We start from the raw sequence: 24,123 nt of genomic DNA on the forward strand, positions 1-24,123 counted from the left end.
CTGTGTGTGTGTGTGTGTGTGTGTGTGTGTGTGTGTGTGTCGCTGCAAGGCTGAGGGAAATCAATACACGTTATGACAGGAAAATGAAAGCGCTGCTCTGGGTTACAACTGAACACAGAGGGAGGGTCGGAACCCACACACACACACACACACACACACACACACTCACACACTCACACACACACACACATACATACACATACACACACACACACACACACACACACACATCGCCCAGCTGCCTGCTTGTGATGTGGGTTCGGTGAATAGAAGAGGGAGGCATTCCATTAGAGCAATAGACACACACACACACACTTTAGGAATACACACAGCAATGAATTCTCATGTACCGACTACACAGCGGCAACATGTCCTCCGATTAAACAACACAAATACCCGCGCGCACACGCGCGCACGCGCGCACGCACACACACACACACACACATACACACACACACACACACACACACACACACACACACACACACACAGAGTTGCCGGACAAAGCCACAGTGGCATTGTGAGATTGGGGTCCCCCTGTGTGACAGAGTGTGAATATAAATAAGGCAAGTCCATTCAGGGCTATGAAAGGGGGTCTGGTGCTGGGACCCTTCAGCCTAGCCAGTCGCTGCCTGGAGGGGGATGGGGAGCCCATCTCGCTCTCTGCCTGCCTGTCAGGCTCCCTTGTGGGGCTACGATGGAGCTGCATCACTGAGGAGTCTGGAGGAAGCAACCCCCATCATGACCATATGAGAATGAATGAAAGGATACACACATACGCACACATAGTGATGTTAGTTTGTGATTGCTGCAAGAACCAAAAGCAATAGTGTGTGTGTGTGTGTGTGTGTGTGTGTGTGTGTCCTGAGTTTCATGCCACAGATCCCTGGAGGAGTGAAGGTGATGGTGGGTGATCAGTAGTGCTGAGTAGTGTCAGCGGGGCGAAGGAAACGCTGGATGTGACATGAGGCCAGGAGGGCTGATGGATGAGTCTATGCACACACACACACACACACACACACACACACACACACACACACACACACACACACACACAAATACACAGAGGACCATTTATTAAAGACTGCCAGGGTACAATAGGGCGGCCAGGAAACCAAAACACTGGACCTGGTGTGTGTGCATGTTTGTGTGTGTGGACGCATGCACGAACGTGTGCACATCTAAAGAGAGAGAGTCTCACAGCGGTGTTGGTATCTCACCCTGAGAACAAAGATCCTTCTGTAGTAGTGCTGTGAACCCCTACTTCTATGTGTGCGTATGTGCATGAGAGAGTGAGGGCCTTGCATGATTCTGTTCTTTATCCTTATTTTCTTTCACTCCTGTACAATCTTGGCTTAATTATAAATTTATTTAGTGGGTGAAAAGAAAAGGATAATTTAATATTTAAAGGATAATTTTAACATAACTTTGTCCTGACTAAGTTCACTGCAGAGTTTTGGGAATACAGCAACATCGACACAACAATGTGCAGATTATATAAAAGTTTTTGGAGTTGAAACGCAAAATGTTGATAATGTTTTGGTCATCATTCCAGTGGGTAAAAGTGTCACTGTAGTCACCAAGGTCATTGCTCCGTTATCACTTAAAAATAAGTTCAACACAAGCAGTTAGACAATCATATAGGTTTTAAACCAACACCCAGGTCAGCCTGGCTTATTTGGATAAGAAAAGAAGAAAATGATAAAATCGTAACCCAAACAGTTCATCACTCTTCAAACCTGACCCTTTGCACACAGTGTTGAAAGCATGTCCTTCCTCATGAAAAAAAAAAAAGCAAAGCCAATTTTATGAATAAGTTTGTTTACATCCATGTTTGCCAACTTGCAGCTTTCTACTTCGCTGCCTTTGCAGACATATTGCCAAAGCTCCATTCATAACACCACCGACTGTTGATCAGTGTAGCAATGTGAAAACAGCAGCAGGAATGTGTTATGGCATCACATGTGTAATATCCTGTGTAAATGTTTTGCACACATACATACTGCAAAAAACATCTCTCCATAGCGCTACTAGTGGTCAGAAACTCAGAAAGTGCATTTTGGCCTCTTGCAGCTTGTTTGAGCAAGAACAGCAGGACATATTGAGCCCAAGATTTACAGTAAATGCACTATGAGTACCTTCATTCATTAGAAACTGGAAGAACCAAGAAATACAGTCCTGACAGCAAGTATTTGGACAGTTACTTTTGTTCTTCAGGCTCTGTTTTTCAGCATATATCATTTTAAATAAAATACTGTATACTCAATTAAAGTGCCAACTCACAACACAACTGCCAATTCAAGCCCTTTCAACACAAAGTGCATTAAGTTTAGGGGTTCAAAGGTAACTTGACACGCTGCTACTAAATGCTCCTTGTGCAGCTGTCTGTTGTTTCAAAGTTAGTTCATGCACACTGTCACACAGTCCAAATACGGTCTGGACTGGTGCAGAAGTTGGACTAAAATCTAAACTTTGCTCACTTTTGGTTTTTACCTCCACACAAAGTGGATTAGATAGTCTGTTGGCTTGTTTACAACCTGTCTGATTATCTGATGACTCATTCCTTACCCCGGCTGACTTTGTTTTTGCTTTGTTGCCATGTTCCCAGATCTCAGCAATTACTTTAGTGAGTACAGTGTTAGTGGAGAAACCCAAGAAATAAGAGACAAGTTGTAATAAGTTGTAATTATGCTTTAAAATGGTTTATGTGAATATAAATTTACCTTTTGCACCTCTGCTTGTGTACAGGCATGTAACAGTACCTACGTCTGTGTACAGACCTGGATGCAGACCTGTGTGTGTGCACCTGAGATCTTTGATTGTTCCTTTCTGTCACACTCCCATTTCATTAGCTTTCCAGGACTCTGCTGCTGCATGGTTTAATTTCATTGTGGGAATAGGAGACAGAATGGGACGGGCTGCGATCGGACATGTTAATTATAGTCTGACTCGCAGGTCAATTCTCAGGGTCTCCCCAGCGCTCCACGAGAAGAAAAGATAGAAATTTCATTTGAATGATTTTCATTATACCTCTGTCTAATACATAATTTAGTCCCAGTTAAGTCCATGAGTAATGGCCACACATACATGAACACACACCCAAATGTCCCCCTACCTACATGCACGTAGACATACACACACATGCACATACATGCCATCTTCCTTTCCTCCCCCACAGTGTCAACCTTTTTAACCAGGTTAAGATGTTACCATGGGAACCAAACAGATAACAGACGCAGTGAATCCCCCCTCTCTCTCTCTCTCTCTCTCTCTCTCTGTCTTCTTATCCGTCTTTGTCTCTCAAGTTTGGCTCTGCCACCATAGTTTCACCCTTTCAAAACAAGAGCCCGATCACCTGCCAAGTTGTTTACTACCATCCAAATGTGACGTTTGGGCTGTTCGACAGACAGAGAGATAAAGAGTGACCCTAATCGCGGCGTCCTTCTGTGGCGCAATTATCTTCTCACTCTGACATCCATCCCTCCCTCCTTCCCTCCATCTCTCCTCTATCTCTCTCCGTCTCTCCTCCGTCGATCCCTCGCTCCTTTTGCGGTCGAACATAATTTGAGTGCAATTAACTTCCCTTAAAAGCCCCGGCTGCTTTAAACGCTGTGAATTAAAGGGGAGGCAGACGCAGGGAGAACGCGAAAAGAGGTGGGGGAGACAGAAGTGAGGTGAGGGACACGGAGGCAGTGAAAGAAAGGAGAAGAGGGGGAGAGAGAGGGAGAGAGAGGGAGAGAGAGAGAGAGAGAGAGAGAGAGAGAGAGAGAGAGAGGGAGGGAGCGAGTCGAGTCGAGGCGGAATGAAAGTCAATGTCACCAACGCTGGGGAGGAGAGAGGTGTGTTTGACCTCACTAACACAGACAGTAAAACACTTCAGCTGGCCCTGTTGCTGGCAGTGAGTTGTCATTGTACTGTACCTTATAAAAGACTGAGGGGCTCTCCAGCTGCTGTCCTGCACTTGGTAAAGGTTGAGTTGCTACAGATTAGTGGAGAGCGAATTTATGCAACCAAAAATTTTATTTAAATGTAAATTCTTACAAAAAAATGTATCCATAATAAAGTAGGCTGATTCATTTAAAATGCATAAACTGTGGAAACTTGAACTTTAAGATAATAACAACTTTTATTATTATATTCAAAGGTTCTATCCACTATGGTGAGATTATACTCACCAAGTTATATATCAGTATGGCGGATTATTGATTATAGATAATATCTTATCACAGATAAATAGGTATGAACTAATTTCAGCGCAGTAAATGCCAAATATATGTTTGTTTATTTTATTAAGGAAATTAAAAAGGAGGGATTTCAAAGTAAAAAAGGAATACGGCCCAATATGTTTATATAGCTTTTTCAAATTCTCAAATATCATTATTGATATTTGCCTCAAAAATCCAACACTTGTCAGGCTCCACAAGACAAACAGATGATTTACAGGTTTTTAAGAGCAACTTCACAGTGATGTAGACGTGTACTTCAGGGCGTGTCAGTACACTGTGACATCACTGTTGGGTGTGGTCACCAGTGCAATAGAGCTCACTTCTTACAAGCCCCAACCACACCCAAGAGTGATGGTCAGAGGTAAAACACACTTCAACCTTTCAAGACGAGAGGGCAGTGAAACAAGTTTCAGCCTGGTGTTACTCTTTGAACAAATCTTATTCTATTATTATCATAAGGTTTGTTTAAAGGAAACAAAGGTGACAGTAACATTAATATTCAAACATGCTGTTCCCAAATCTCAATTAGTGTGTTGAGTACAATGTTATCACAGCCAGTAGAAATGATAGCCAAAGCCATGAAATTAAGAGTCTGGTCAAAAAAAAACTGAATTACCCTTTAAGAAGGCAGAGATTTATCACAAAATCTTTCCTTAAAGTACTGGATAAAGGCATCGCATCTTTTATCTGGAGCAAATCCATCCCAAGGATTAGGAAATCATATCTGGAGAGACAGAAGGCAGATGGGTGCTTGGCATTGCTACACAAACTTGGGTATTGCAATTTTACCACAATAATGGACCAGTATATGAGCTGAGATCGAGCAGGCTTTGTATAATCCGCCGTCTTTAACATCTATGCTCTGCGCACCACTACCTCTTAGCTAGAAAAACCTGACAAACCCCATTGTGATTATTATATGGTCTCAGTTAAGGTCTCACTTCCAGTATAAACATGTGCTGCCTATTATAGCCAATGCTCTATTCCCACCACCTCTCCTAGACTCTTCCTTCCAATTGTGGTTCAGGAAGGGATTAAGGAGTGTAAGGGATCTCTATCAAGACAATAATTTCATCCCTTCTGAAAAAAATGACACAACAGTATGGCGTTTCACACTCGATGCCAATTTTCTACTTCCATTTCTCCAGGTGTGTAATTACATATAATATGGTGAGGAATTTCTAGACTGGGACCCTCTGCAGCAAGGTCTGATAAAACTCTACAGTTCGATTGAAGGAATGGTCTCCGTTTCTTTGAGTCGCATTTTGGAGCAGTGGGCTTAGGACTTTGAGACTGAAATTTCTGACAGCAGTCTGCAGTGTCAAGAATTCATTCAACAATCATATGCATTACACATGGTTTACTGCAGTTTAAGGTAATACATAGACTACATTTCAGCAGAAGCAGATAAGCAAAGATAGATAGATAAGGTCATCAGGATGACGTGTGTTTTGGACCTTCCCAAATCTTGAAACACTCTGGTCGATCCAATCGAACCAATCTTTGAAACACTTTCTAATATCTAAGGAGATACACTCTAGACAAGAATCACATTATTTGGAATAGCTCCTGGACTCCTTGCACTTACAGGTACGCAGTGTGATGCCATAGCCTTTGTGTCATTATTGGCACAACGGGTAGTGTTGAGTCACTGGAAATCTGCCAAACCACCATTACACTGTTAATGGGTTTCAGTGAAGAAACATTTTCAAGTCTGAAAGCCTTTTGTCTCCTACTTTGAACAAAGGTTTGCACCCAAACATTAAGTGTAGGTTCCCTGAGCCTCTACCCCCACCCTCAGTTTTTTTTTCTGTTGCTTTGTTTTGTTCTTGTGTGAGTTGGTCCATCTATTTGTGCATTGGACTTGGTGTTTTGTGTTTAGCTGTGATTAGTGTCGTATTGTGACGAGTGCATGTGTTGGAAAAGTTCAATTAAAAAGATTGCAAAATAAATAAAAGGCAGGGAAAATAGAAAAAAAATGAACCAGTTCCCCCCAAAGCAAAATTTACTCAATATAGAGAGGTTTTGAAATATAAATGATTTCAAATAAAAAGGTTCAGTCCTTGAATGCGCTGTGCAAATAGGTACACACACACACACCAAATGGGAATGAACATCATGGGTCATTTTACTTTTCCTCCCTTCAGCCTTTCCTTTTCGTTTGTTCCTTCCTTCCATAATCTGCCCCCCCCCCTCCTGCTCTCTCAATCTCTCTCTCTCTCTCTTTCTCTCTGTGAAGGTCATGCAATTGATTTTCCTCTGTCTATTCATTTTTCAAGACTGGCTTTGAAACGTGGGAAGCAGACAAAAGCCACACCGGCTCCTCCCCTTCACTCCATCCCTCTCCTCTCCTCCACCCTCCACCTTCGTTCCCTCTCCGCTGCCCCTCGCCCGTCCGAAAACCCTCGGAAAACAGGGAGCGTGGACGAATGCAACCTTCCCCCCACCCTCCTCCCTCCACACTCCTCTCCTTCCTCCTTCCACTCGTCTTTTCTCCCTTTATTCCTTCTACATTTGTCCCTTCCCCTCCTCTCCGTCCTCCTCTCCCTTTCAGCTGGATCTCTGACCACATTCCACTAACGGAATTAAAGTCATGCATCATACTTAAAACCCTGCCAATGCATTGTGGGTAGACTTGTTCAAACTTATGTCCAAATTAGCATCGCATTTTCAGCCTTGGCTCTGCTGCGACTGTGTGACCTGCTTGTAAAAATCTCCAAACATTTAATAAAATACACACATATCAGATCCCGACCCGGTGGAAGAAATGTTGAAGATAATTCAGACTCTAATACCGTCCATAGCTGGCATGTGTTGCGATTCACGGTTTGTGAAATGCCTCACAATTTTCCATGACCTTCGCACAGCTACTGCAGGGTTCTATATATTTACAGTTATGGTCCACATTTGTACGAGAAGCAGCATATACCTCGCATCTGTCTCTCTACCACACCTCCAGTTCATGCACAGGACAGCACAGCTACTTGCACACCTACTTTTCTAAAGAGAGGGTTATGTATTATCAAGGCCAAGGAAAGCCTGGAACACTGAGGCAAAACACTTTGCTATGTGTAGAGCACAGTCAAGGCCACAGCTGTGTATAACACGTGCCAGTGTGTGGATATCACTCAGACATTCAGAATGTGCAACACTGGATAGTAGACACTTCAGTAGTTTCTAAGTACCATCAAGAACATGTAACATTGAATATTGAAAACTGTTAGTTTGAATTGTGGAACAAACGTCCCCAATGACAGGACACTCAGCATTTTTTGATAATGGATAATAACAATTTTTTTGAGTAAACTGAATTTTGTCACTTTGTCACTCCAGTATGAAGACACTGTTTGCCAAAACCTGCTTGAATTACCATTTAGTACAGAAGTGGGAGACTACTTCAGTCTAGCTATTCTTTTATCATAACATTTATAATACTTGTATGGTTTCCTGTGTTAAGACACTTTTAACAAGTGATGCATTAGAAGTTTGGCATTCTTTGTAAAAAAGAAAAACATGTATATATTCCTCAAATTAAAGGGTTATTAAATAGTTTACATTAAATCAAATTAAATTAAATAGCAGCAGTATTCTTTATAGTCCCCTAAGCTCTGAAAACACTGGATCCTACATTTCCCACGGTGCAACCGATATCATCTTTTTATCAGAGAATATGTCTGGTAAATGCCATGTCTTTCAAACTTCACACCAACAGTATGTAACTCAGGCTTTCAGTTATAAATCTGTAGTCTCCAATCCCAGCAGCAGATGTTATGCAACTGTTTTCAATAGGTGAAAACAATAAACTGACCTTTACGTGTAAAATCAGGGGAGTGCCCCTTTGAGGATTTTGAGAAAAACATTGTTTTGGTGTCAGTGCTTAAACTTACGTACAGCATTGGCACCACTATTGATACTCAGCCCAACTTATTATACTATCAAACCCATTTTATCCTAGCAGGACTGTGTGGTGAATATTGTGGTAAGGCAAGCCACACAAGTCACACACAAACATGCCATTAACATCACTGTTTTTTGGGGTTTTTTTGGTCAAATTTTTTCAAATTAGACAAGATCAGGCATGAACACACACACAGACATACACACACACACACACAAACATACACAAACATGCACACACACATACACAAACACACACCTCTAATTGTACTGTAGCTGCATCATTTCCCCTCAGTAATAGTAGCAATTAGACAGGCTGTATAATTACACTGTCCTCGTTATATAGTTAATTTCTGTAATTACAAATCGCACCAATAGTTTCCTCCCTCTTTGTGTATCATCTATCTCCGTGTCTTTCTCACACACACAAACTCAAACATACATACACACACACACATCACATACACTCTATTCATACTCACACTAGCCTATGGAGAGTCTTCTTATGAGTATATGCACATGTATGTTTACAGGTTTGTGACGTGTGCACACATATACAGCAGCAGTAATTATGGTCGCTAATAGAGTACTAGATAATTGTCCTGGTCCCAACTGAATTTTTGTGGCGTGTGGTGTCTCTGTGGGTGGGAGTAAGTGGGCAGATCAGACTGCTGAGGATTGAAAGAGAGATCTGAGTTGAAACGTGGATTTCAGTGGTTTGTGTCCACTGACAACATAAATCAGCACATTTATCTCTGCTGTGTAATTTTCTTATAGGCGGGAATCATCAGCAGAGAAATTATCCATCACAGGCATTTTTCATTTCAGTCTGCATAGTTACTAAAAATCTAACAAATTCATGAAGGTTTAAACAATTATTTCATACCAGAGCCAAGAATTTAAAACTACTAAGGTCATGAGTCCAAGTCTTATTCACCCCAAGAAAAGTTTGACCAGATAGCAACAAAGTTCCTCAAATTTTTATTATTGGGATTGTCATGTTTTATGCAATTATTCACTAATATTTAAATCTTATTACCCAACATAAAGTTCTAAAAACAGTTTCCAGCCCTCTCCAGGCTGCCAGGAAGGAAAATGTGGTGGAAATTAGCAGTATAATTCCTTTCTTTGATTAATCAATAAAATGCAAGTATATTGAATCTAAAGTATACTGGACTCAAAGTTTTTAATGTGAAACCTCAAATTCTCAGAGGAAGCACCTTAGGACATTGACTTCAGTGTCCTGTTTCAAACTAATTGTTTGTTCCAACAGAATGCAGAACAAATTGCAGTGATGGCCTTGATTGCATCAATGGAAAGATGCGATTAGACGCAAATTCACCAGGGGCAAAGATGCATCCACACAAGCTGACAATGTTTCAACCTAAGTGAAAAATTTGCATGTATCCCGAGGCTTCATGTATCTGCTTCATAAACGTACAGAGACGAGAGGAGATAACAGAAAGAACCAGAGTTCCTGGGGTGTTCTGAAAGCAATCAGCAGCTGAGCTGAACACAAACACGCATGCATGCACACCCACAGACATGGTTGGTGCGTCCTCAGCTAACATACAGTTGGTACATTTGGCTGTTTGTGATCAAAGACAAGTGGTCCAGCAGTCAAATCTGTGCAAATGTGCTGAGGTGAGAATTTGCTTGTTTTTCTGTCTGCACACACAGTTTTTGCATATGGTACACACTGTCTTCAGTTCTAAAAAGGCAGTTTTATAAATGCATCTACTGTAATGCACACTGATGCACACACTTGCTTGGAAGTATTCTTTTACAGTAATCTTTCTTTTTTTTAGGAGTTTCCCTATAGCTCACCTTTACTGCAGTTGCTGTCGCCCTCCAGCAGAGGGCTCCAGGGCGGATCCCCCTGGCTGGCAAAGGTGCGCATGTGCAGGTAGCTGATGGTCAGCCGGATGACCGAGGCTTTGTCCAGCTGGCTGGTGATGGCCCCGGGAAGAGGCAGCATCTTAGCCAGCTCGAAGAACTCGAAATTCTCCTTCCCCCGCCGTGAACGAGCCGCATTGCGAGACTTCTCTTTACGCAGGTTCTGGAGACTGAGAGGGGAGGGCGTGTTATGGGTGGAAAAGACAAGGGGGGTGGGGGTGGGGTGTAGAGGGAGACAGAGAGGAGTAAAAAAAATGGAAGAAATATATAAATGTAGGGAGGAGAGAAAAGAACAGAGGGGCAGAGAGAATAGTCTGAATCAGCACTGTGTAAGATGAAAGAAACTGGTAAAGGGTATCACATAATGGCCACTTACTGACCACCTGTTGATTGATTCATGCTCCGTATAAATGACCTGAGCATCAATCTAGAAAACTCATTTCATAAATACATATGATGGTAATGGCTCCTGCAATTCAAGTGAAACAATCTCCATTCTGACCCATCTCTTGCAGATTGGCCTGGTAATTACAGACAAACTCTCGTCTTCTATCTGGCAGAGCAGAGTCCTAATAATGCCATTTGCTCCAAAATCCATATGTGAATACACACACACACACACACACACACACACACACACACAATCTCTCGTGGTCTATCTCTCACTTTCCCTCCCTCCCTCCCTTGCTCTCTCCCTCTCCCTCTCTCTCTCTCATCTGGTCCCGGGCTGGTGAGCTGAAGCCGTGATTGAGGGATCAATAGGAGAGGGAGGGGCAGAGTGACAGAGGGGGGCCGGGGCTCAGGTAGCCTGTCTCTCTGATTGGGTATTGACTCTCTTCAATGAGGCCTGAGTGGTGGAATTATGTTGTCACAGCCACTTCACAATTTGTGTCGGTGCTGCGCTGGAATAAAGTGTGTGTGTGTGTGTGTGTGTGTGTGTGTGTGAGTGAGAGAGAGAGTGAGAATGAGAGCTAGAGGAGAAAGACGAACCAGCCTTTCTCCCTCGTGTCTGTGTTGTTGATTCTCATCAAGACCACAAGTAGTGTGTGTGTGTATGTGTGTCTGTGTGTGTGAAAGAAAGAACAACAACAAAGAGGACTGCACATAGTGTATGTACATATGTTTATATTTTAATCAGCTGACACAGTTACTATTCTCTAATAATTGAAAATTGTGTGTGTGTGTGTGTGTGTGTGTCTGTGTGTGTCTGTGTGTGTGTGTGTTGTGGACTCACAACCCTGCCAGCCTCTGTAACATCTCATTATTATACTGCCTCGACCCCAGCCACCGAGAACAATCAATACACACACATTGATTCTGCTTAGTTTTTATATCCGCCTGTAAATGACTGCCCATTAATAATTCTAGCCAAATTTACTTAATCTCCCAGTAAGGGGAGGGGATTCACTGCTCTGACAGGATTGGCAGGTGAGCAACAAAACAGGTTATATGTAGCACCTTCTGGATTGTGTCTCATTGATAGGAAATTCTTCTTCAGGTTGTCAGTGTGTACAAGGGTGTTAATGCATAGATTTCACCTTGCAGCGATTAATGCATGGGCATGCATGCAGGTTTATACAGTATCAGTGTGCGTGTGTGCGTGTGTGTGTGTGTGCGTGTGTGGTGTCTCACCAGGGCAGGGTGGGAGGCTTGGCCAGTAGTCCTTGTAGGAAATCCCACTCCACACTCACACACTTCCCCTCGCTGACAAACGGCATGGTTGCCATCCTTCTCCCAATCACGTGCCGACGCCGCCTTTAACGAAGGCTCTGATTGGCTGAGGATGTGACAGACTCGGACCTGGATATCAACGTGAGAAAGCAAAGGAGGACCAAAGAGAGAAATAGGATTAATTTAACTCATTTAAAAACGATAGATTTAACACATTTTTGGAAGCCTTTAATTTTTTAATACACATAAATCACAATTTATTTCTCAACAAAATCCTTTTTTAAGCCTGAAATGAGCATGAAGAGTTTCTAAAAAAAATGGATGACTTTTTATCTCCATTTAGCCTTTATCATTTGATAGAATATAATTTGCATGAAAACCCATTTTATGAGAAAGAAAGAAAGAAAGAAAGAAAGAAAGAAAGAAAGAAAGAAAGAAAGAAAAAGAAAGAAGTGTTGACGTTGAGAGAAAGCAATTAGGTACTCTATGTACTTCCACACATAAAGGTCAGGGGCTGTTCCCAAGGTAATAGACATAAGACAAAACACTGAGCCTCCTCTGAAGTCACAATTAAGCTGAAAATCACAGATCTTCGAATGTCTCTCCTCATCCCTGAGAGAATATTCAGACTTGTCTGTGACTGGCGTTTAAAGCAAATATCTCTCAATCTCTAATATCTCTATCTATGAAACACATGCTTTCCCCTGTGCCACCTTCTGCTGGTCTCCAGCACTACCCTCCTGTAGTGGAAGGTGCCAATATTCTTCCCTGTCCTCAAACTGAGCCCCGCTCCTCACCCGTTCCCCTCCGCACCCTGCTCCTCCTCCTCCTCCCCTCTGTGCTGTGTTGACATTTAAAGGGCTAGTGTGGCCCCGAGCACCACGGTGTCATGCCCTTGGGCCTCAGATGCCCTCTCTCTCTCTCTCTTACTGCCTCTCCCTCTCTAACCGTCTCTTTCTTTGGCCTGGCTGGGTCAGCACAATCAAGTCAGTAGAGCTTTGCCGGGGCAGTAGAAAATGGATTATGTCTCGAGTTTGAGCATGGTTATGCTGACCTTGGCTAAGAGGGGTCGGCAGAAGCTGGGCAGGTTTGGCAGATATCATTTCACAAATCTAGGCTAAAACAGCCAACATTAAATGTATGCATGAAAACTTCTTGGAGCAGTTTTAAAGGCAGCGGAGTCAACGAGGGCTTCAACAAAGAGAGAACAGTTGTTGAAAGGGAAGATTGGGTCAGCCACTTACCTTTAGTAGTGTTATTCTGTGTTTAGGCAGTGGTAGTAAAGCAAAGAATTCTGTTTTCTATTGGTTACATGGTCCTAGGTCAGTGATAGAAAGATTGGCCTCTAAAGAAACTGGGTAAGTGGATATACAATGAATATTTACTTCCCAATATCTCCAGTGTTTATCAGAACATATGCATTAATGGAGATTGAAAAAAGGTGCTCAAAGCGTAATGATCTCTAAACAACACGGAGCTGTAGCAGCTCTGTGAGGCTGTACTTAAGCACATGCACAATGCTAACATGCTTTTGTTTAGCATGTAGCCTATGAAGTCTCTCGTGTTCACCACTTTTGTTTGCTAATCATATGCTAATTGGCACTAAACACAAAGTACAGCTGGGGATGTCACTAGTCTTACAAGTATTTGGTCAGAAAGCAAAGTTTTGACCTGATGTAAAAAAAAAAAAGGAATAAAACGTTAAAAAAAAAAGAAGCTTTAATACATGATTTTTACTACATTACTGCACACTACTCATCTAAAGTCTTTATCACAATAAACTGTTTAACCGTTTATGTTGATGAGGATGAATGAAGGCTAATGTTACCTTGTGAGAAAAATACATTAATACATGAGCAATTACAGCACGATTAATTAAAGTCGCTGGACTGAGTGTTACGTATAAATGGTAGTTGTAGCTCTTTAAAGTTACATCATATGGGCTTCAAATAATTGACTTTAAAATTGAGTTCCTTATAACAAATATAAGTCAGTAAGAAAATGATGAACTTGCTAATTTGACACATCTGGTTAATTTTCCAGCCCCAGATTTAACCTTTACTCAGGGCATTTACATTGTCAGAATATACTGTTCTTGGCTTATGTTTTACTTCATTCAGCTATAGGAAACCTTTATATTTTCCCCTCAAGCTTCCAGCCTGCGGCATTGACAGTCCTCTTTTCAGAGAGTCTGGTGAAGAGGAGACAGGGTCGAGCAGAGGGCAGCGCACCTCTGTCTAACAACTTCACCTTTGTCACCTTCTCCAGCTTACCTGGATAAATGCACTAAATGCCAAATTAGACTGCGTACAGTAGGACAGAACGATCAAAAGGAGACACGGGCGGGAAACAATTTACTCTCAAATCTTCACTGCCTCACAAACACGCGCAAACACATACACACACCCTTTTCCATCCCATATCTGTATGTTTATCTCTTAATTGACCCTATCTGTGCTTATCTAATCTCTCCCTCCATCTTTCTGTCTCCATCTATCTCTCCATCTCTCCCTGCATCTCCCTCTATCTGGGCCGACACAGGGGCATAATGGACAGGGGCCTCCACAGTAATTATTCAATCAGCCTCATAACCTTGTCGCAGGTTGGGCGGCCCATTAATGCACTCACCCAAATGGACCCCGCCACTTTGACTGCTAATGCTCCGGCTAGCTAGCAGCACAACAGGCTTGAATGTCAGACGTGTCATCTAGACGCAGAGTGTGAAACAATCCTTTCAACAGAACTGAGTCAACTCATTCTGTAATGGCACAGTTGGAAATATATGGAAAAGGAAAGTGTGACTTCTGAGAGCACTGAGAGTAAAAATATACTGCGCCCACAGCTGTAGAGATCAACCTGTATCAAGTGTGGCCGCAGGTGTTCACAATGTGTTGCTGCAGTGCTACATATTCATAAGTGTGGTGGATGTGTGTGTGTGTGTACACGCAAGTGTGTGTTTGAGACCCCTACCCTATAGAGCCGTGCTCTCTTGGCATGGTCTCAAGAAGCAGCAGAGAGGAGGGCACTGCGGCGAGCGTTCGCAGCCGCTGTTTGCTGTGCGTTTCTCTCTGGCTGCTCGCTTGGCTCCCGCTCTGTTTATTTTCAGCAGGGACATTTAATTAGGGCCTCCAGCTGTCAGAGGTTCGTTAGCGTGCCCCTCCTCTCCCCGAGCCACCCCTCCCCGTAGGGAGTCAGGGGCATCAGGCAAATGAACACATTTAAGTCAAACAGCACGCAGACAGACAATAGCCCCGCTGCCATGCCACCAGCTCCCCTAGGTAGAGACATGGTTGTTTTATGCCTCATCTCCCCAACCCCTGGGGCCCAATACAGAGCCTGGCCAAGACTGTGAATGTGGAGGTGGAGGCAGAGGAGCTCTCATAGCCCACTGGAGACGACATGCACACTGCGATAATGCAAAGGTAAAGAGCAGGACCGAGCCTCGCAATGTACTGTTTATAAGAAAAGGAAGAAGAGAGTAGTTCCAGTTCTGAGGATTTTTATGATTTTCGATGTCGTCTGAAGGACGACAAATCTGATAAAGATCTGTGAGCCTGAGTATGGAAAAACCTTTCATATGTTTCTTCACTGTTCATTTGATAAACTGAAAAAACACAGCGGATGCCGCTACTTTCTTGCTTAATACCTGACATTTTAGCGGGTATCCTGGTAGCTGAGGGATAAAGACACATACCATATACCCCGACTGTAACATTCCTGGGGCCAGTTTCACTAAGTCTGCAACATGCAGGCTGCAATTTCCAACAGTACTTCATTTCCCAGTACTTGCGATCCATACATGGGCATGAATGAGCCCTGTAGGACTCGCAAAGTCATCTGCAATGTGTAAGTGACAGCTGTCAACATCTGCAATGTGCTTTTAAGCAACGCTCGCTAATCATTCTTTTGAAAAGCAGGACCCTGGTTCGAGGGCTGCAAAGGCAAAACATGCCCCAAAAAGTGACGTGTATAGCATCAAACTGGTTATTTGTAGTGTTTACTCAAATAAAAACTTCATAAAAGTTAATAATAAAAGTTTTCTGACACCCCTGCCTCTTTCTCCACCCCCCACCCCCATCTTTAATTATCTCCAACCAAAGGTAAATGCGGACTACACATTAAACAGCGATGTAAGATATTCCTGTGAATAATATTTTATCAAATAGAGAACGTTCAATATCATGGTGTAGGTGTAGAAAACATGGCTGGAAATAACATGAACAGAATATTTGATGTAGCTAGTTTTCTATCTTGCCTTTCATGATGTTGAGTAGTTGTAAATGAGTGTCTGGAGCGTCCGGGGAGATGAAGTTTGGTATTCTGGTTGGAGGGCTGAAAACTACTTATCATGCATTACGGCCCTGGTTGGACCCCAGGATTTGGAAGTCAAAAGACTTTTTAATGTACAATTTTTCAGCCGCTGATCAATCGACAGCTGCTGGACATGAAGATCTCTCTCCCTCCTCTCTCTCAGTATTCCATATTCGGACTCGCTCGGCATATCGGAGCGCTGGCTGCGGTTGACCTTGACGACTCTGGATCATTCCCAACCCAAGGTTCTCTCCAACTCTCAAGGGCCTTGGCGTCACCCCCCTCCCCCTCTCCCTCCCCTACCCCCTTCGTCTCTCCCATCATCACCCCCCCCACCCCATCTCTCCTAACCCCGTCTTTGCTCCTCCCTGGCCCCTGCCAGGGTCATTAATTATCTAATGGAATCAATACGGCGTTAGATTGGACCAGAGTGACCCCACCCGCCCCCCAGGTATCTCTGTGGTGATGAGGAGGAAGAGGAGGGTTCGGGAAGGGTGTAAAGGAATGATGATAACAGCTTGTGTGAGTGAACCAGCACCGTGCAGTCACAGTGTAGACCGCCCCTAAACTGGAAGAATACAGAATAAAGAGATCAGCGATAAATAAATGATTAGAGGTAGGGGAGGGTGGGGGGGTGGGGGATGGAGAGAGCATAAGTAGAGGCGTAGGGAGGCAAATCAGACAGAGAGAGACGGAGAGAAATGATGGACGGATAAAGACATAGATGAAAAAATAGGAGAGAGAAAGAGATTTGCTAATGTTCACCCTTGGTAATCAATATCTTTCTCCTCCTCCTCTTTTATTACAGAGAGCTTTGGTGAGCGTGCTTTGATGTCCACTCCTCACAGGCGTGGAGCTACGCAGAATCCAATCCATGCCTGTCATAATTACCGTCTACCGCGGCCTGAGTGTACACAAAAGAAATGCTCCATTTCACCTGCACTGTATTAAATATGAAGTTGAAAGTATGAGCGCACGGAATCCCATATATTTACAGTATTCACTAGAAAAATTATCCATTCTCTGGAGATTGCTCTCCAGTGATTTTTCTCAAATAAATACTGACAATACTGAATACTAATCATTTAAGCAGTATAACAAGTATAATAACTTGAGGAAGGATGCTGACATTATAGCGTTAGCGGACATTTTCAGCAGAGGACTAACATGATAACATCTTATTTATCACATCTTCATCTTATTTTTATTTAAACAAGCAATAAACTAAAGAATCTAAACTGAAAAGGCAAGTGTTAAAATTATTTCACGGTTTAGTTCCACTATCTTACTATCTCACTTTACCCCGTTTCAGAAGTAGTGCAATGCACTCTGGGGGTTAGTAAATGTACTTTGGGCATAAAGAGACGGAGAATCAACAGGGTGATTGCAACTTCAACATGAACATTAGAACGATTCACAGGAATAAATACGAGTAGAAAACATCTAAAAGTAGATCACTTTGGGAATAAAAGTGCAATGAAAAAAAGAATAAAAAGAAAGCCACTAAGTGCAAATGCTCAGTCCATTATGAAGTTAACCATCCCTGACCCTGATGACATCTTTGCTCGAATGACAAAACGCTGGGTCAATAAAATAGCCCAGGTCAAAATAATGGCTCCAATCTATTCTGAGGTTAACGACCCCAACCTCAATGTAAAGCAATTCTTAAGGTGAAAAGTGGGACTTACAGGAAAGTCAATGAAATTATTTTGAGCACTTTCACAAAACGAATGCTAATGTGCTCTCATGTGAGGACTGATAATGTTTGTTCCTAATTTTCAAACGTTCCCAGATTTTGTAAAAGTTACTGGCGAACAAACAGAAAAAGGTAGCAGGGAGAAAGAAACCTCTCCCTCCGACTGTGGAAGAGTCAGCTAAGTGGATGCAGCTCTCTAGAAGGCTGAGGATGGTAAATCCACTCCTGCAGGCAGAGACCACATCAGCACTGACCTCCAAATAACCACAGGCCAAAGAACAGCACACAGGGTCAACCGCCCTCTGCAACACACACACACCAATTTGTGTACTGAACGCCAGGACTTGAAAGCGCACTCTCGTTCTGCACACCAGCACAGAGACGTCCACTCGCTAATACAGACACATCAATTAGCATGGTGCAAATGTCAGAGTTCAGAGCGGTGTCAAACTCTTGATAACAGTTGCACAAGTTGTGTAGGTGTTTCGCAGCACACTGGGGAAACAAGGGTACCCACTGGCCTCGTACCATATTCCCACACAGTGCTCAGAGTTTGATGCTTTGTTTGAATATTTCCAGATACATTGTTAATGTATGTAACTTCTGCTTTATGTCATGGCATAAATTAGAGAACAGGAAAACAGAAAAAGACATGAAAGAGTGACTGCGAGGAAGATGTGAATCTTGCACCTGCTCAGATATTCCATTTAGAGGGAAAGTGGCTGTGAATGTGGATGCCTATACATCGTGTGCACGTCACTGAGTAACTGCATGTGTGTGTGAGAGAGAGAGAGTGCGTGCACACACAGGCTGGTGGATCCCTTCAGGCCGGTGTGTGAATGACAGCGGGGGTTATGTAAGGAGCCACAGCGGGGCCGGAGTGGACAGTCCGACCGGAGATCAGGTCAGCAGAGTGTGACACTAAACACATCTCCCTGACACCACGCTGACACCCTCTGTCACAGACCCACACACTGTCTGTCAACGCTCTTCTCACACACACACACGCACATGCACGCACAGCGAGAGCAAGAAGTGTGTGAGCGGCTGTCTGTCAACACACCAGACACTGACCACCTCACTGTGTGTGTAAGAGAGCAACAGAGAGAGACAAAAATATCAAGAGAGTAATAGAAAAAGGAAGGGAGGGAGAGGTGAGGAGTACGTCTACCTGAGAAAAGTGAAAGCTGCTGTCTACTGACCCAGATGTATTCATAAATTAAGCAATATAAAAAAGTCATTGTACTTTTCCTTTCTGTCAGGGTTGCTCACTTTTGTATACCTGAATTTATGACTTCTGTCTAATCAGGCGATTGTTCTTTTACGCGCCGAAGAATTCAGCAGTAACACCAGCGCAGAAAAATAAAAGTGATGCTCCAACTACCTTTTATTACGTCTTTGAACCGTACACTTTGTTGCCAACATTTTCACGCTCACAAAGTCAGGGTCTGTCACACAGTTGCTGTTCATGTTGGCATGAGCCGCAGCTCCCTAAATCCAAAGAAGGAACCTGCGTCTGGGTCTAATAAAAAAGGCCTGAAGGCAGGTCACGACCAAAGCGTCCTGCACATGCGAGAGCTGAAACGGATGGAGAGGCTTAGTGGCTCATTGGGCCGGGGTATAAACTGTACTGTGCACATGCAATGACACGGTCTGACCCTGTTTCGTGTCAGTGTTGCTATACAACCTTGCGGACAGGGAAGTGGAGATATTCATCATATTAAAAAAAAAAAAATTGAGAAAGATAAAGATAAAAAAATACTGCTCTGGCACTAAGTTAGTAAAAACTGCCTGAACTGAATGCACGTAAGACTGGACAGTAACTCTTTTTTACCAGTAGTTTCATTTTTGATACCTCATCCCGACACCTGAAAGAGTGACTCTGTGCTGCATGTAGTTATTTGGTTTGAATTTATCTCTAGCGGCTGCTATCTCAGCAGGTGTGTGTGCAAATGATGCTGTTGGCGGTGTACGAAACACAGCACAATTTAAAGCAAACACACAACATAGATTTCGGAGTGACATTCAGGAGAGAGTGTGCAAAACAAACACTCAACACAAACACGCAGACAGGGAATCTTGCAGGAAATCATCGAAAACACACTTAGTGCATTCATACGTGCACATCCACACACTTACTCACCCATGCACACACATTTTTCCTTTGTGAAATAAACTGTTCCACTATTCTGACTTTTTACTTCAAGTAACAAGACCTCCAAACACAATGCTTGAAAAATTATGAAAAAAGAAGAAGAAAAAAAAACTGAAAACCTGAAATCACTATGTGATGGTTTGATGTTGTTATTTACTTTACAGCAGGAGCGAACACTGTGCGTTTGTCACAGTCATTCTGCCAATTTGGACCACCTGCTGCAAGCACCCTGAAGGCAGCGAATGTTACCAAGCCAGTAAACTGTGACCAATTCTGCCTCTGCAGGTGGAGACGGACACGCAGCCGCTCACTCTCTGCTTCTGTATCTCAAACTCCAGCACACGCGTGCACACACACACACACACACACACACACACACACGCACACAGTTTACAATTCATCAGAAAGTGTTGGGCCATTATTAGTGAGGTCACTCAGCACAGAACACAAATGTACATAATTATTTAGCTTATCTGAAAAAGCAAAGATTGGAATATTTGCAGTCAGTCAAACTAAATTGATGAAATTCACAACGAACTTTGTGTGAAAAGCAATAATGGTGCCTTCAAGGGAGAGCAAACATTTAGTCAAATTATCTAATCAAACGAAACACATCAATATTCATTTATAATAAATTTTAAATCTACACTTTTATGCAAAAATATGCACATTTATCTGTGTATTTTCTGTGATCCAACATACTGTCACACAGTAAAAGAGAACCCGGGAAGTAGAGGTCAATTTTAAAATTAAACTCTTCATTCTGTTGTTCCATTTTATCAATTATTACGTGAGGAGAAAATGACTTTGACTTTAGTCTCACTGCTAATGTAGTAATTTAGTAAGATAAATGTACTAAATATGGAACATTTCTGTTCTGTCCTAAATGAGACAGTAAAAAGTTCACCGCCGCTATTTTATCTCAGGGAAAGAAAAAAAGTACTTTAGGATTAGATTTAACAAAAAATAGAATAAAACTTTTAGATCTTTATCTTTTAATCTTTATCATGACGAGTACAAAGATAAATGTAGCAGGAGATCAACAGATCAAAATTCATCTGTTTTAATCTGACAGCAAAAATCTGACAAAAGGTGACAACTTGAGGTGTGTGTGAGAAAATCTAGCAAGCGAGTGGGAAAGTGTGTTTACACTCATGCATGCGTGTGTGTGTGTGTGTGTGTGTGTGTGCTGACCATAAGTTGTTAGATCCGTTATCTACTCACCTGACGGGCATTTCCAGCGTTCAGTCTGCTGCTGTTGAACTGATCCACTTTGTCTCTCTCTTCCTCCTCCTCTTCCTCCTCCTCCTCCTCTTCTTCTTCTTCTTCTTCCTCTTCTTCTTCTTCTCCTCTCCGGTGCCCCTGCTCTGCCCTGGCGGTGCCCCCCACCACCACCACCACCACCAACACCACCACCACCACCTCCTACTCCACCAGCACCTCCAGCTTAAACACAGCAAACAAACACCGTGTGTGTGAGCCAAGGGGGCTGGGACAGGGGCAGCGTCAATCCCCTCACTTTCACAAAAGCCGTGGCCGCGCTGCCGGACACATCGTGGACTCCCGTTGCAAGAGTGTGTGTGAAAGAGCGAGCTTGAAAGAGAGAGAGAGAGAGTGTGCGTGCGTGTGTGTGTGTGTGTGTGTGTGTGTGTGTCTGTGTGTGTGTGTGTGTGTGTGTGTGTGAGTGGCGCTAGCTGATGTAGCTCTCCTTGGCTCTCAGACTCACTTCACTAACACTCTGCTCCGCTGCTTCTTGGAGATGGACTCGGATTAGGACACAGCCAGTGTGAGAATCTCTTTCTCACTCTCTCTCCCTCTCGCTCTCTCTCCCTCTCCTTCTCTCTCTCTCTCTCTCCAGCCGGCATGCTCCCTCCCACCCTTCCTCTCTCCCGCTCACTCATTCACTCTCCTCGCTGAGCTTCTTTCTTTTCATTTCCTCTTGGGAAAGCCGTGCACACCAGTTGTCTCTGCCTTCAGCTGCTCCCTCTCTCTCTCTCTCTCAGTCACTAGTAAATATAAAAGGCATGCTTGTACAGCCCCTCGCCTCAGTCTCTCTCTGGCTCTCCCTCCCTAACTCGCTGTGTCTCATGCTTTCGTTTGCCCCCACCTCTCTGTGCCCCCCTCCCTCCTCCTCACTTTCTTTCTCACTGTCAAAGCTGCCTTTCAAATGCTGATTAGCAGCCAGAGTAAAAGAGAGAGAGAGAGAGAGAGAGAGAGAGAGGGAGAGAGGATGACTGAAACAAGTGGGAGATTCCATCACATCCAAACGTATTGTAAACTGTGACTCCCGTCCCGTACAGACACACACACACAAACTTGTTTCTGTCACTTAGCACGACATTGCATATTCCTGGAGACTTACCCTCAACCACAAAACATGTTTTACCTCAAACATATGTTTCATCATGGTGGTAACACATTTCTCCAAACTAAATGAAATGAAATCTTCCAAATCCACTAATACAGAATCCGCATTTTCTGCCTTTGTTGATCAATATAAAACATCATTTATAAGACCATTTTCTAATCTCTTCAAGGTTCAGAGATCAATTTATTTATCGTTAAAAACTTACAGAATTTATAGAGCTCCCATCCTAATAAACCAACACCAACCTGCCACCACTACTGACAAGGTTTAGGCACAACAGCTACAACTTTAGAGAAAGATTCTGGCCGTGGTTTAAAAGAAAACAGCGTTGACTGGCAGTAGGAAACAGGATGTGACCAGCAGTCATACAAATTTTTTGATCCGTCCATCCATAACATATGCCAATGTCACGCTACGTCTGCCTCTGCATCTGAGGCAAAAAAAAAAAAAAGATCGAACTCGAAATGCCACAAGAGGTGCTTGTCAGGTACACATAAACATAGGTTGTTCTAGGCATTTAAACAAATGTCCATAAATGGAAGATGAGCCACTGTAACGTGACTGTGTGGAAGTGAGCAATACGACTACCTGTTGTTTTACTCACAACAGCTGCGGCGAAGTGTGTCACACACACTCAGCCTGCAAGCTATCCACATGACTACGCTGAAGACGGCCCCTTTACTTGAGAAAACAATGTAAAAACACTCCCACAAACAAAATCTTACATAAGTAAAAGGACAGAAGTCATAAAAGCAAAGTTTAAAGCAAAAGAAGTCATTATACAGGAAATGTCATATTACTGGATTACTATTACTGATGCTTTAATATTATGTTTTGGGTGACTACTTCATATATTGTTTTTGAATGAAGTATTACATCATATTTTATACACTGTTTGTCAATGTGCAAAGTAACACTATGTGTCAAATAATGTAGCAGAGTAAAAACTAAAGGAGTTTCTCTCTGAAATGTAGAGGAGTAATAATATAAAACAGCATCATGCCAGTCGATTGGCAAAGTGAAGGGCAGCAGAGAGCCGCTGCCCTCCTCTGACGAAACCTCAGCACCTCAAAGTTTCTGCACACACCACTGCTTGTGATGTCCGCTGCCAACAGATGACTATGAAGGACCTTCAACCATTTAATAAACTTACAGTTTTAAACCAAATTGCTCCGAGGTAAAAACAAAAACAGGGTCCCCTTTCCCGAAAGCGCCTTAAGGCTAAGATGATCTAAGTCCCAGTGTGAGTCTGTTGGCTAAGGTCTTAAGATGCTTTTGGGAAATGAGGCTCGGATATGGTCATTTGACGTGGCTGAAGGCTTTTTCCACAAAACCATCCACTTCTGGCTTTTTGCATCTGAAACATTTAGTGATCTTCTATAATGAATGCACAAGCCGAGCTTTTAATAAAGCCTGACTGGTCTTCCTTAATCATACGAGGCAAAAGTTTGGATAAAGTTTTGTGGTAAACATCCGATAGTGAGCTGGGTCTCTGGCAGGAGGCAAACTTTTCTGGGCACTACGTTTACTTGAGAATTACAAGAAATGTGGATCTCTCTTAGTGATGGAGGCCAGTATGAAATTAATGGTCTAACATACTTAACGGTGTTCTGCCTTCCCACTCCGATATGGTCTCTAAAGTAGCATAAAAAGGAAACGCTCAAGTACCCAAATACTGTACTAGAGTACAGTATTTGTACTTAGTCACACTGTATGTTCAACCTATAGTCAACATGTGCTGAGACCCACATACACATAGGCAAACAACATATACGATCACAGATGCACACGCACACGCATCCACACACGCAGGCGAATACGTGAACAAATAATCACACTCAGAGACTCACTGAAGTACTCTCTCTCCCACCAATCTCCCTCCCCCCCTCCTTCCCCCCTCCTC

At 43.0% G+C, this 24,123-nt stretch overlaps 1 protein-coding gene across 2 annotated transcripts in view; it reads right to left on the minus strand.

Moving 5' to 3' along the window:
* The window catches only part of npas1 (neuronal PAS domain protein 1), a 63,957-nt gene that overhangs the window by 18,077 nt on the left and 21,757 nt on the right, over positions 1 to 24,123 (minus strand). The window contains exons 1-3 of one of the 2 annotated variants that reach the window (XM_023407536.2): positions 21,077 to 21,666; positions 11,652 to 11,819; positions 9,951 to 10,189 (exon numbers count right to left, since the gene is read on the minus strand). In XM_023407536.2, coding sequence (XP_023263304.1) covers positions 9,951 to 10,189; positions 11,652 to 11,746 — 334 coding nt within the window. In that variant the 5' untranslated portion in view covers positions 11,747 to 11,819; positions 21,077 to 21,666. Of the gene's footprint in view, positions 1 to 9,950; positions 10,190 to 11,651; positions 11,820 to 21,076; positions 21,667 to 24,123 lie in introns of those variants that run through there. The other variant, XM_087174337.1, reaches the window with a different exon arrangement.

The sequence above is a fragment of the Seriola lalandi genome, unplaced genomic scaffold, assembly GCF_002814215.2.
Source record: "Seriola lalandi dorsalis isolate HSWRI2012SDOR001 ecotype SW California unplaced genomic scaffold, Sedor1 jcf7180002054338, whole genome shotgun sequence".
NCBI classification, from domain to species: Eukaryota; Metazoa; Chordata; class Actinopteri; order Carangiformes; family Carangidae; genus Seriola; species Seriola lalandi.